The sequence below is a fragment of the Simochromis diagramma genome, unplaced genomic scaffold (assembly GCF_900408965.1).
Source record: "Simochromis diagramma unplaced genomic scaffold, fSimDia1.1 OVJJ01000603.1, whole genome shotgun sequence".
Classification (NCBI taxonomy): domain Eukaryota; kingdom Metazoa; phylum Chordata; class Actinopteri; order Cichliformes; family Cichlidae; genus Simochromis; species Simochromis diagramma.
The window spans coordinates 1,188,765-1,202,594 of NW_024387414.1; the positions used below are offsets into that span (position 1 = coordinate 1,188,765).

Below are 13,830 nucleotides of genomic sequence, written 5' to 3' on the forward strand. Positions count from 1 at the left end.
CAGATATGAACAGCTATGCTGAAGAATAAGCTGAGACGAGAAGCTCGCCGTGGTTTGTGCGCTTCTTCAGCAACCTGCTGGCACGACGACTGCGACACCCAGGCTGGTTCGGTCTGCAGAGATCATTTCCTCCTTCATAACAACTGCATGTTTCTATAACTCAGCTGTTTAAATTGTATTAAGGCTTAAAGTTTGCATGAATAGGGGCGTGGCCTCTTTGACGACAGGTCTAACCCTAACCTGTACGCAGTGTTCTGACTGCGGCACATACAGGACAAAAAAACACAATCAAGAGATCTTTTATTTCACACGTGGACACTTGAGATGATCCTGTATCTTTAAATTTTACACAGAACAAGATCAAAACAAACCGGACGGAGGACAGACTCAGAAATAATCAGGGGCGATGCAAAGCTGCACAATAACACACAAAGAGAGAAAAACAAGCAGAAGAATTGTGTGTCTGTCACAGACTGTAGATAAACGATGGACACAGGACGCCCCCCTGCTCCTTTCTGACTCTAAGGGGACCATCATCTCCAGAATGTTTGATTCAATCACACCTGAGACCATTAAAGAGGAAGCGCCCCCTGCTGGGGGCCAGAAAGAATGCAGGTTTAAGGCGTTTGATTTCACTCTGTGTAAATGGTTGTTTGAAGGGACCACAGTTGTTATTAATGTCACTGAGGTCAGGAAAGCACAAAAGCATCATCCGTGGTCTTCGGCTTTGATCAAGCGGGACGTCTTCGTGGTCATCGGAGTCACGAAGGGCCGATGACCTCTGCTTCTTAGCGCTTCGCCGTGTTTGCAGCCATCTGGGTCACCTGGAAGAACAGAAACACCTGCTCACAGCTGGTCTTCATCGACGCGCCGCTCCTCTGATCATCTTTTCTCGCTCTGACCGGGAGAGAAACGCGATGATGCTCACCTGGTCGTCGATGCACCTGAACTGCCAGCTCCAGCTTGCGTTGTAGAGGAAAGGCCTGAGGTCGAAGCGGTTGTCGTCAGGACTGTAGCTCTCGGCGTGGTAGGACGGCGTGACCGTGGTCATCTTGTGGCGGTTCACCGAGTACATCCTGAAGAAGCGCTTGACCTTCTGGGCCACCTGAAGGAAAACCACGAGCTTGCTTCAGGTTAGGCTGCTGGGGACACGACCTTCATACCTGTGACCGCTCAGACTGACCTCTGAGGGCGAGAGGGCGTCCTTCCACGTGTGAATGAGTTTACAGAACATACTGAAGGGGCCGCACTTGGAGATCTTCCGCAGTCGTCCGATCACAGACAACTCAGAGTAGGTCATCCCCATGTCGGCCTGCGGGGGGAGCACAAACAGCGCTAACAGTCTTTAATAGCAGTCATGACGTGATGCTAGCAGAACACTTCACGCTGACATCTTTGGACTTTATAAAGACGCCTGCAGTCAGCAGCGAGCTGCAGTTAGCTTCCTGTCGCCTGTGTGCAAACAGGCTTCAGCCCGCCGGGGGGCCTGATGGTTGCAGGGGCCCCTCCTCTACGTCATACTGCACGCTCATATTCACAGTGTTACAGTAAAGCGGACTCTTAAGTGGTTAAATCGTGGACTGAACTTTAGCTGCACTCAGTCATTTTACTCTCGCTATGAGCAGAGGGGCATGCTGGGAGATATACAATATAATATATATTAGGGCTGCCACAAACGATTATTTTGATAGTCGACTAATCAGATCATCATCCACTGGACGTACAGCTTATCGCACCAGCAGCATCTGCTCTTATATAACTATCATTAGCTTACAGCTGTAAGTGTTTAAGGTGCTAACTAAAAATAAAGACAAGATGATAGTTTATTAAATTTTAATGAAATCTGCAGATTGTTTCAGTGAAGTTTAATAAACTCCTTGCTATCTAAAATATAACGGGACACCGGAGTAAATTCTCCAGCATCTCACACTTCTGATAATCAGCTGTCTGCTTGACGTTTATTCAGCTGTGTAAAAACTATAACTTTAATCTCAGCCAAACCGATTTACTCAGGAACAAATAAAATACTAAAAAAAGCCAAACAATAACATTTTAAGTTATCTAAGTGACTCATATATCATGTTTAACCTGAGTAGCGAAAGACGGCGGTGGGTTTGAAAACGATTTGCCGGGAGTCCGGTGTTCTCACGGCTCTAGTGACCTAGCCCCCGGCTAGCTATCGAGCTAGTGGGTAACAGACGTCTCCGAAAACGTCGGAGCGCTTTTGAAAATATGCGGTGTCTTGATAAACTGAGCAGATATTTGAGGTTTACACAGCTACATTCTCGCCTGAAAATATGTTAAACGTTTATTTTGTGACCCAGAAAGAATAATAAGAGTAACATTAAAACTAACACAGCTTCTTCTTCGGGGTTTAACGACAGCTGGCATCCTTGTACATGCAGTGCTGCCATCTTCTGTTTCAGTCCGTTATTACACTCTTAAATCCTGCTACTTATTCCTGCGTCTCTCAGGATCTTACAAAGCTTCAAACGATGTGTCGACTGTTAAATCAGTCGTCGACGATTTTGATAGTCGACCAATCGCGGCAGCCCTAAAATATACAGCAGGATGAAGACGCTGCAGGGCTTTGGAATTGTGCTGAGCAGCAGAGTTGGTGGGTTGAGGTTTGTGTGCAGGAGCTTCGCGGCAACAATCATGTCTGTCATACAAACTCATTTCATTCTGAAGTCTCAGAGTGATGAAGGCCCGTTCCCGTCTGCGTCTCACCTCATCGGTCTGAGAAACTCGCCCGTCTGTCAGCGGCTCGAGCTCGGCGGTGGGCGGAGCTGCCAGGATGCTGCAGAGGAAACCAAAACCACTGACAAACTGAAAAACCACACGAGATGCTGCGTCTCTGAGAAATAACTCCAGTGTGAAAGCACACCGCAGCTGCAGCCGGGGGGGGCTGCAGAGGCGCAGACCCCCGTGGCCTTACCTTCTCAGAGCAGTGAGCTGCAGCCGCTCGGCGCAGTGCAGCAGGAAGCGCTTCAGGTCCGTCTTACTGATGCCTCCGATCGGGTTGATGTCGGCGCTCGAGCAGTCGTATTTGGTGAAATAACCTGTGAGGCTGAGCAGGACGACGCCCTGTTATTCTATATGCTGCGTGAGCCGCACTAACAGTGAAAACGGCGAACACGGCGGCGGGTACCTCTCGTCCACGTTAGCAGAGCCGAGCACCAGCAAGCCCCCGGGTCTGCCCCGAGCCCACAGGCTGAGCTGGGCAAACAGGTAAGCCAGGACCATCCTGACCCGAGCCTGGGAACACACACAGGAAGTGAACACTGTGACAAAGTTCAGCCGGGTCGCGATGGCGTTACGTGAACGCCGCGGTTAAACCGTCAGAGGCGCTGCACGCCACAAACATCTGCAGCTTCTGACCTGCACGTTCTGCAGAGCCAGGTTTTCTCTCGCACTTCCCCCGCTCGCACGAAACTGAGGCCACCGTCCGGTAACCGCCGAGAAGATACCCAGAATGCCTTTCACCGCCACGTCTATGTTGATGTTCATGTGCGTGCTGCAGGAGACAGGACGAGTCAGAACTGTTCCTGTGAGCCTCTCAGTGTCGTGGTCTTCACCATGGATCTACCTGCTTCCTACCTGCCGATCTGATTGGCCAGGTCTCTGGCCCTGTTGCGCGTGTCCTCGGAGGAGTTTTCGCTCGCCATGTAGCAGGTGGTGAAGACGCGAGCGCACAGCTCCTTCGGGTCCTGCGGATGATACGACTCGTCGCCGACCACCCTGCGGACGTCTTCCAGCACTCGACTGTCTGTGAGGAAGACAGACCAGCAGGCAGGAAGTTACATCATTCGGCTCATCCTGGGAGCTGCTCCTCCACACAAATGCTTCCTGTTTATCTCCTGAAACCCTCAGATTTTCTTTACTCTGAACGCTCGGCTCAAAATGCTCCGACTGAAGATCTGCACAGGTTAATATTGACCAATACAACAGAACATATAAACAGCATCTCTGGAGGGTACTCACTGCCGCCCTCGACAGCCCGGCACAGCAGCACGCACATGCAGTGGACGATGCAGGCGGTGGAGGAGCTGTCGACGCCGCCGCTCAGAGGCAGCAGGAAACCAGCCTGAACACAAACGAGCAGACAGCTCAGAGGCCCAAACCACACACTTCTCAATGTAGCCAAAGATGACCTCACACCTGTCCTCCTCACCTGGCTGCTCCTCCTCAGGTAGTCCCACAGCCAGCAGGCCGGCCCTAAACTGAAGCACGCGGCAGCAAACAGCTGTAAGAGAGGCTCTCTGGGAGCTTTACAGAAGCTTCATTTAAACGTACCTGATCTCTTCCTCTGGTGTGTGAAAGTGCCATTCTATTGGCTGGTGGGTGGGCAGGTAGACGTCGTCACAGCCGGACAAAGAAAAGTCCACTTTGACCCTGTGACAAGGCTTGAAGTCACTTTCCTTCCACAGGGAGAAACACGAGAGATGAACACCGTCAGCACCTGACATTCATCCAGCACCGCCACTCACAGGTGACCTCTGCATGACCTTTAACACGAGCTCTGCTGTGGGGGGGACGACCTGTCATAGGTCGTCTGCCTGTATTATTGGTCTTGGCCTCACAGTGTAAAGCATCAGCCTGTTAGCAGGTTAATGCGCTGATTGGTTTGGATTGAAGGTCGACCACGAGGCTGAAGGCTCGTGGTCGAGCGTTCGTGGCTCTGTGACTCTGAAACACCTACAGGGACTCGAACACTATCAAGGTTTTACATTTTTAAATCAAGCAAATCTTATTGCTTCCCATCCTCAGAGCTCTGCAGCGCTCACTGAGGATGGGTCAAAGGTCAAAGCAGCTGCGGGAGGAGCTGAGAACCTGTGATGATGTGGAGGTCAAGCTGGTCAACTATGGTCACTGCTGGTCACAGGTCATCACAGAAACTGAGCTGATAACAGAGAAAAACACAAACGCAGCTTCGTGCTGTTCACAGGTTGGACAGCAGGGGGCGCTCTCTCACCAGCTGAGGCTGACACAGCTCTCCTCTGTAGCTGCGAACGTCCTCCAGATCCAGAGTGGCCGTAATCACCTCCTACCACACACACACACACACACACACACACACACACACAGAGACACACACACACACACACACACACTCTTCATCGCAGGTTTTGATAAAAAGCCTCACAGAACAGGTTAAACTTTTCTTGGTCTTAATGAAAGCTACACACAGGCAGCTGCGTTTGGTTGGTTTAGGGTCGCACATCCATCAGTCTGTTAAAAGCTTGGCTGTGATTGGTGGCTGCGACACACACATCGGTCCGACACCTTCACCTGCAGTCTCGGTGCAGCACAGGAAACACTTCCCTAAAACAGCCCCTCCTCTACCTGAGGAGCTTTGCATGAATCGAAATTCAAACTAATCCCACATCATCGCGTCCTCGGCCTGTCAGGTGCTCCTGTGTCTGAAACGAGCTGCTGCTGCTGATCTCACCTGAGCTTCGGGATCACTGCGCACACACCGAGCTCATCGTCATGTTTAACCTCCAGCAGGACATACATGACAGGAAACCTTTTCACGTACCACATCATCGAGGGAGAACTGCGCTCCCTGCGCCACGACGTCACCGTTAATGGCCACCATGGCGCAGCCATCGTAGTAGACGCGGTCTCCGTCACAGCCCCTCTGGTTGGCGTACAGGTAGATTCCTCCGCTCTGCAACGTCACCAGCAGACGGCGTCACGTACAACACTGCCCCGTCGCGCTCAGTGCTCGGCCTCGTATTCGAGCGCGTACCTTGGTGGTGGCCGCCTTGATCAGGTTGACCCTCTGGTCAGCTTTGCGGAGCTCGTGGTGGCTTGCGGACGAGTTGGTGAAGATTTCAACGCCGTCCCGACCCATCTGAATGTGAGGGCTGAGGAGAGGACAGACGTTAGCAGGAGAGCGAGCGAGCGCCATCGCACCTGCTGGCAGCCTCTCCCCACCTGTCGGGGTTCCAGAGCTCAGCGCAGATCTCAGTGCCGATGCAGGTGTCCTTCGTGGAGAGCACGCAGTCACCGAAGGGGACGGTGTCCTGCAAACAGGAACGAGGCGACAGAATTCAGACGAGAACCTCTCACCAGACATGAGCTGGTAACTGCGACGGCAGAGGTTACCTGGCCTGTCACCTCCTGGATCATTCGGGGCAGGAAATACTCCTCCACCTGCCTGAAAGAACCAATCAGACACACCCACGTTTAGGGACACGTGGTCACCTGCAGACGCCTGACAGATTAAAGCTGAACTGCAGAGTGACCGACCGTAACTTGTTCCAGGGGGAGAACCAGCGCACCTCTCTGTAGTTCCCGTGGTTGGCCATCAGCATCTTGGGCCTGATCAGCAGGATTTTTCTATGATGAAGAAGCAAAGTGTTTGTTTAGCTCCATGTGGAGGAAGACTACGACCTGGAGGAGGAGGTGTGGCTTTGCTGACGTACCTGTTGAGGAACAGGACGCGGCAGTTGTAGCGCACGTTGTGATGCATGATGGGCCTGAAAGGACAAGAAACAGTCAGAGCTGCAGGAGAGGAGACGTTACAGGTGCACGCCACATCACGTCCAGCAGGTGGAGCCAAAGCCTCGCGCTGCACTCTGAACACTCACATCCCCACGTCACAGATGATGTCCTGAGTGACGGGAGACTCCAGAAGATTCCTGAGGACCTGGAAGCTGTGCAGCAGCGTGTCCGACTCATAGAAGTGGTCTGCGCAGCCGTAGCCGCTGAAACAAAGCAGAGAAGAAGAGTTGGACCAACAGATGACGCGTGAGTTTAATAAGGACGTAAAAGAATCGTACCAGATCTCCAGCTCTGGACCCAGCCTGTACTTGGCTCCGTGAGCTTTGGCTTCCTCGATACCTGCAGGCAGACGGGAGAACTGCAGTATCACACACACCTGCCTGATATCACAGATAACTCTGATAATCAGCCTGTGACAGAACGAATAATTTAACATGAGCTTTATTTATTTTCTTATCGCGAGCTCGTGTCATGTGACTCGTCCACCTGCAGTAACCCACAGCGTGCAGACGACTCAGCCACTGTTAGTCAGAGCAGCCACGGCTGGTCTGTGTGTGCCTGTGTCCACACACACTCAGGACACTCCGACAACCCTTCACCCGGGTCAGAGCCTCCACGCAGCTAGGAGAGAGGTATCAAACATAAGGCCCAGGGGCTGGGATCGGCCTGGCTGAAACTCAAATCTGGCCCAATAAACAGTTTTAGAAACTATAAAGGAGATTTGGAACTTTTAGCTGTGTTTTCCTGTTTTTCCATCAACTCGTACAGAAATGTCTGGGTGTCTTTCACAGTGGAGGGTCCACTGTGAAAGACATGACCTTTGACTTGGAGGTGACGTGGTTTCAGATCGAGTCCTTTAAAGATCTTTCTGACAAAACTACGATGGTTTGATTTTTCATCAGTGTCCTGGTTTGGACACACACACACACACAGGAACACACACACACATGCACAGGAACACACGCGCGCACACACACGCACAGACACACGCACACACACACACACACACACGCACACATGCACAGGAACACACACACGCACAGACACACGCACACACACACACAGACACACGCACACACACACACACGCACACATGCACAGGAACACACACACACATGCACAGGAACACACGCGCGCACACACACGCACAGACACACGCACACACACACACACACACACATGCACAGGAACACACGCGCGCACACACACGCACAGACACACACACACACAGGAACACACACGCGCACACACACGCACAGACACACACACGCACAGACACACGCACGCACAGACACACGCACGCACACACACACAGACAGACAGACATGCACAGACACACACACGCACAGGAACACACACGCACAGACACACGTGCGCGCGCGCACGCACAGACACACACAGACAGACAGACATGCACACACACACACACAGACAGACACACACGCGCGCGCGCGCGCACAGACACACGCACAGACACACGCACGCACACACACACACACGCACAGACACACACAGACATGCACACACACGCACAGACACACCTCGTAGTTTTGCTATGATGCCGCGTGGATTCTTTGTTATTACTGATTCATGTTGCTGATGCGTGTTTGCTGAAATGTGCAGTGAGCGTGGATCACTCGCGTGGGTGACTCACCTCCCACAGACTGAATCGAAATAAAGCGAGCTGAAAGTTTTATTATTACCGAGTGGCAGCAGACCCACGCACGGGGATAACGCGTCATACGTTTTATGAAAAGCAGAGTTGTTCGTGGCCGTGATTGGCTGGGCCACGGCCTGAGCTCGCGCTGCGGTCTCACTCACTCCTCAGGATCCGCTCACAGTTGCCTTCAAAGTCCAGAGCCCACTGGTTCAGACAGCAGGTAGCCACGGTCACCTTCCGGCCCATGTCGGCGGGTCACGTGGTCACACGGCGCAGGTGAGCGAGGACAGAAAGGTTCAGGTGAGAGCGGAGCTGCAGGTCAGCGGCTGTGTGAGCGCTTCCTGCCGCCTCTTCTTCCCCCGCTGCCTTCACTGAGCCCGTGAGCGCTGCTGCCCCCTGCTGGATCCTCACAGACTCACACCGACGGCAGAGGGTGGGCGCAGGCAGGGAAAAAAATCTAAATTCACAAAATGATCCAAAAACAAAGACACATTTATACCATTTGTCCTGCGACGCTTCATTTTTAGAGGATAAACTGGAAAAGATTCACATATGTGAGCTCCTGGATCAGTAGCAGAAATCAGCTGGAGTTGAACCTGTGACGAAGCATTTGCCCCGTCCTGGTTTCTTAGTTTGAGCTTTATAGACTTGGTGTAGCTGATGGAGCCACGAGGAAGCACTCTGCTTAAGCAGGATGATCCCAAACACACCAGCAAGCAAGTCCAGTGTGAATGTGTCACGAGTGTCCGAGTGAAATTCCCCCATCCATGTGAAAGACTCACTGAAGGCTGCCAAGGCTGGAGGGTTGTTAGTTAGCTTCACTTTCTCATACACTGCAGGTTTGGAAAGCTTTCTTTCTTTTAATAAAAGAAACCATCGTGAAGAGCTGCATCTTGTCATCACTGGCATCATTTTGTCTAATTTGAACATTTGATGACCTGAAACACATAAATGTGACAAATATGCAAAAATCCAAAACCCACAGATATCTGGGAGGAGGCAGATCCTCTGTGCTGTGAGCTAAACCTTTCATTTCATTCTTCCCTCGCACCACCATCACTGGGTTTCTACCTACAACTGTCAGATCTTTCATCGTTAAATCATCTGATACACAAAAAACTTAATATTGAATATTTTACAAGCAGCTTCAAAATGTAATAAAATAATAAAATAAGAGGTAAAACAAAATTTAAGGACTGACATCACAGCAGGGAGCCGCATCCTTCAGTAACAATGAACTTTATTTTCTCTAAAACATGCACTTTGTGTGGACAGTGTGAGCGGGTGGAAACGGCATTTATTGTCATCGGTTACAAAGCTGAGGGGCGGTCACGGCCGGAGATGACACTACAATCACAGACACACTACGACTGCTGCAGGGAAGCCGTTGCTTCCCGTCTCGCTTCCCAGCCTCGTCCATCACTCAGCGCTTCCACCGAGCACTTAGGTGTGTGAGGCCAGAAGGGGGTTTCATAAAGACTCGAGTCTCAGCAGGAAACCGAACAAACAGGCTGGAATCAGCCCAATACGCCGGATTTAGCACGATAATGTGACACGACATTCCTGTGCTACCATGAGACGCGGCCCTCAAAGCAGAGATCTTTTCAGGGTCAAAGTTTTCTTTTATTCTTCGACAAACATGAAGCTTTAAGTCTGGCCTGTCCTGCTCCTTCTTTATGAAACACCCCTCTGCACGATTCCTCCTGCTACAAAGATGAACTGCAGCGCGGCACAGGCGTGAACATGTATGAGCGAACGGACGGATGGACACGGCGTGAGGGGGCGGTGCAGGATGGGATCAAAAACGCTTTCTTCTGGTTCATGAAGATCCACGCTGACAAGGTGGAGCAGCTTCTTCTACATCACAAGGTCCAACAGAGAGTGTGTGTGTATTTTATATGAACACATGTTCCAGTAATCACACACACACACACACACACACACACACACGCGCGCGCACACACACACACACACACACACACACACACTCTCAAATGCACATGAAATAAATAGCAGATATGTACACAGCTTCCATCATGTGGAGGACAGATGGAATTCGTAGCCCTGTCATGTTTCAGTGATGGAAGAACAGCTAATGATAGTGACAGAGGAGGAATCCAGCTTCGTCACAGTCCGGGTATGACGCGGAAAAAAAGCCTGAAAAAAGATGAGGGCGGAGTCAAAAGGCAGCGGCTGAAAGCTGATCGGAGCCCACGGTGGAAAAACCTTGACGTGCATCTGCTGTCCTGGAATTTCCCCACCTCCACCTCACCTGTACAGCTCAGTGTGAGAGAAGGCAAAGGCAGCACCTGCCATTCTCCTCTGACGCCATCGATAACGATCAATAACCAATCCAGAACCAGCCTCGACCCGTTCAGGCATCGCTCTGAGCTCCTCCACATAAGTTTGAAGAACTTTAGTTTCCAAATGGAGCGCCCTGTGGTGCGTCTGAGCCGTGCTCCCGGCTGGTCGTTGCTCATATTACTGATGACAGAAACGATGGCTGTGCTATCCAACAGAACGTCCTGACCACCTGGACTATTCGGACTCAATGGAAGCAGAAAAACGGGCCGTGTGTGATTAACTGTGCTGCTATCTGTCTGCTGATGCCAGCACTGCTGCAGCTTCAGGGTTTCTCTATTGTCATATCGCAGACTACCTCAGGGACCCAGTGAAGCCTCTGGTGTGACCTCAGGGCAGAAGTGAAACCTAACCTGTGTTATTTCCACTTCTACTCGTGTCAGTGTTTGAACACATTTTCCTATTTTACACCCACAAATCGATTTTCCACAGCTTATCTGGAGGCAGCAGTCCATCAGGCTTAAACTGGTGCAGCTCTTCTGGGGAAGCACGAGGCCAGCTCAGAGACACAAACTGTGTCCTGAGTCTGGCCTCCTCCCAAACACCTCACACTGCCTCCTTCCAGTGTGAAGGACGCTACACTCTGACCTCCTCCTGAAAGACTGAGCTCCTCCTTCAGAGGAGCCTCACAGTATCTACAACACAGCTCAGGGTCAAAGGTGAGGGTAAGACCGACGGCATCCACATCACTTCAGATCCGTATTGTGATCTGCTGTGAACAACAGCCCAAGAGCTCTTAAAGAACTGGGCGGAGCTACACCTCCCTGACCCGTACGGAGGGACTCCACCTGTTTCCTGCTCAGAACCGTGGCCTCAGATTTGGAGGTACCAGTTCTTCACACATGGCTACGGACCAGAAGAAACACAAATGTGAGGCTCAAACTGACGAACTCTACCCGTGCAGAGAGGCTGAGAGTTTCCATCTGTCAGAGGGAAAAGTGAGAAGTGAACAATGAAATGTAAGGACAGTGAACATCAGTTACTGACAGGCAAATGTCCCTAAAACCCGTGGATGATGAGAACCCCGCTGTGTGTAAAAAGACCAAGGTGCAATAAGACACATCCCGGAGAGCTCAGGAATCACTCGATAAGAAACGCCGCAGCCAGGGCTCGGTGAGCAGATCCTGGAGCTGCGGAGTCACGTCTACCAGTGAAATCAAAGGCATTCATCCACATGTGATAAACGTGTTCTTCACACGCGTGTCTTCACAGTCCTCGTGGTGCTGTTAAGGCACCGTGCAGCAGGATCATACATCGCTTCAATCCTCCCACATCCATAAAAACTGGAAATTTGACCAAATGTTGGCGTTTCATAGTTTTGTCACTATAAAAAAACAACCTAAGCTGTGCAGGGAGCCACAGTAATGCAACCACGTGGGCCTGAATATGCTTTAAAGCAGCCTAAGGTTTCTATATGATGACATTCGTGGCGTTGACTTCTTTTACTTTAAGCCTAAAGATGATCTGCTTGTTAAGAGATGACCTCAGAGAACTTCTTCCAGGTCCTGTGCAGCTGTTGATCAGCTCTATTTACGCACAGCACGCGTTTAAAAACTCTCAGCGTCTGACTTCAGAGTGAGCTCGGGATCATCGAGAGATCCAAAGCAGCCCGAGACATCTGAGTGACCGAGCTCGGTCGGCGCTGCCGAGAGCCCGACGCGTAAACTCGCTGTGCAGACTGTAAAGAAAGATGGACAGAGCTAAAAAGTGGCATCAGCGCTGACGTTTAGCTCTCAGCTGCTGGTCCACGTTTCACTGCGGTGACGTCATATCCCATCAGGGTCACATCTGGGCAGCTACATCCATCCTTTATATACAGTCTATGACATGAACTGTGCTTTTGTAGTCTTTTTTAAATCCTTCAGCCAGAGAGCGAGCTTTCTTCCTGCTCACCTCATAAATCCTCCTTTTGATTAAACTTTATTGTCACAGCTGAGCGAACAGCTGCACAGATGTTTTATTGGACTGTTTTCCACCCTCAGCTGTTCCTCAGTTTCCCTGATTTTAGGACTGAAGGAGGATTCGGACCTGGAAACGGTTAAAGGCGTCAGACCTAACAAGCAAATCGAACAATTACGAATTAATTTTCTGAGGTGTAAATAAATTCTGTCAGTTAATAACTGAATTCTTGCTTATTCTAGTAGCCACGCTGGCGTGTGACTGTGGGCGGGTCAAATAAAGATCAAAACACATCTTCACACAGGTGACGGCAGACTGATGTTTGGTGTGAGGAGGAGGAAGCAGCTGAGCGAGCAGCAGGACGCTAACAGGCCTGCGTCGGTCCACGTGTGCGTGTCGGGCTGCCGCTCATTTCCTCTTTATTGTTGTGATTTCAAAAGGAAGCTGCGGTAGAAATTCAGTATAAAAACGTCCGTACAATCTTCACTCTGTCTCTGGTTTGAAGCTGAGAGCTTTCAGTCCTCACGCCACACAGCAGGATGCAGCCGCAGGAAGTGCGCTCTCGGGACGGCGTGCTGTTAGCGTCCCTCCATCCTGTGAGGTGTGATGTTGGGCTGTCAGATATAAGGAGGGAGTGTCCAGTGTGTGTGTCTGCATGCATGTGGGTCCTGTGTGTGTCTTCAAAGTCCACACGCACCTGTGTGAGTGTGTGCGTCACTGTCCGGGGAAGGTGGGGTAGTGTGTCGGGGAGTGTGTGTGTATGTGTGGCTGAGACTGCGTGTGTGTGTTTGCCAGGGGCAGCGTCGCGTGGCGGTCGGGAGGCAGGCGGGTGGACAGCAGCTCGTCTTCCGCGGCGTCACCTACAGACGGAGCAGAAACACACCTGTTACCTGAGGTAGGCGGAGCCTTGATGCTACTTGACTCCGATATCGATTGATGGGTTTAGATTTTATTATTGTCATTTGTATCAGGAAATATTTAACCATATATGCTCAGAGGTGTATAATCGATTGTGTAGTGATAGGATGTGTGATGTTCAGCAGTCTGCAAAGCGTGCAGAGTGTTCTGGCATCCACACCCGGAGCGCGGGAGAGCTCGTAGCTCCTCTTATTGTTCTGTGGTAGGATAAACCTGTCTGTTTGCTGTGCAGCAAATTGTCCTTAACGTTCCAGCGAATAAGTTCATGCTATAAACCCATCATCGATCTCCTCAACACGTGTGTGTAAAGCGTCGGCGTCGCGACAAAAACACAATCCACCAAAAACTCTGAAACCAAAGCTGAATTTGTCTGTCGGGTCTCTGCGCAGCTCCTCTAACATCGGACTCTTTACATCTGCACGTTTCTGATGTTTACGCTCCAAACAATGTTTTCAGGTCACAGCGCACCGAGAAGCAAA

General features: G+C 51.0%; 2 protein-coding genes across 9 annotated transcripts in view; both read right to left on the minus strand.

Annotated features, from left to right (window-relative positions):
- Positions 1 to 283: 283 nt before the first annotated feature.
- Positions 284 to 9,274, minus strand: nadsyn1 (NAD synthetase 1). 6 transcript variants are annotated; one of them, XM_040012065.1, is made up of 21 exons: positions 8,335 to 9,274; positions 6,792 to 6,852; positions 6,600 to 6,716; positions 6,435 to 6,488; positions 6,259 to 6,348; positions 6,115 to 6,166; positions 5,944 to 6,032; positions 5,756 to 5,873; positions 5,543 to 5,674; positions 4,976 to 5,047; positions 4,297 to 4,421; positions 4,175 to 4,223; positions 3,985 to 4,087; positions 3,601 to 3,769; positions 3,382 to 3,517; positions 3,152 to 3,258; positions 2,939 to 3,070; positions 2,731 to 2,800; positions 1,184 to 1,312; positions 929 to 1,105; positions 284 to 824 (listed from the first exon to the last, which is right to left on the minus strand). In XM_040012065.1, exons 1-21 carry the CDS (start codon positions 8,417 to 8,419, stop codon positions 789 to 791), a joined length of 2,103 nt encoding a protein of 700 aa, XP_039867999.1. In that variant the 5' UTR covers positions 8,420 to 9,274; the 3' UTR covers positions 284 to 788. The 6 variants fall into 6 exon arrangements, with proteins under 6 accessions (XP_039867999.1, XP_039867997.1, XP_039868000.1 ...); XM_040012063.1 differs by having other exon boundaries at positions 3,985 to 4,223; XM_040012066.1 differs by having other exon boundaries at positions 3,985 to 4,223; positions 8,217 to 9,274.
- A 125-nt stretch (positions 9,275 to 9,399) lies between these two features.
- dok4 (docking protein 4) overlaps positions 9,400 to 13,830 on the minus strand; it is a 58,433-nt gene continuing 54,002 nt past the window's right edge. For all 3 annotated transcript variants that reach the window (XM_040012069.1, XM_040012070.1, XM_040012068.1), the window contains one exon: positions 9,400 to 13,293. In XM_040012069.1, the coding sequence (XP_039868003.1) occupies positions 13,148 to 13,293 (146 nt within the window). In that variant the 3' untranslated portion in view covers positions 9,400 to 13,147. The remainder of the gene's footprint in view (positions 13,294 to 13,830) is intronic.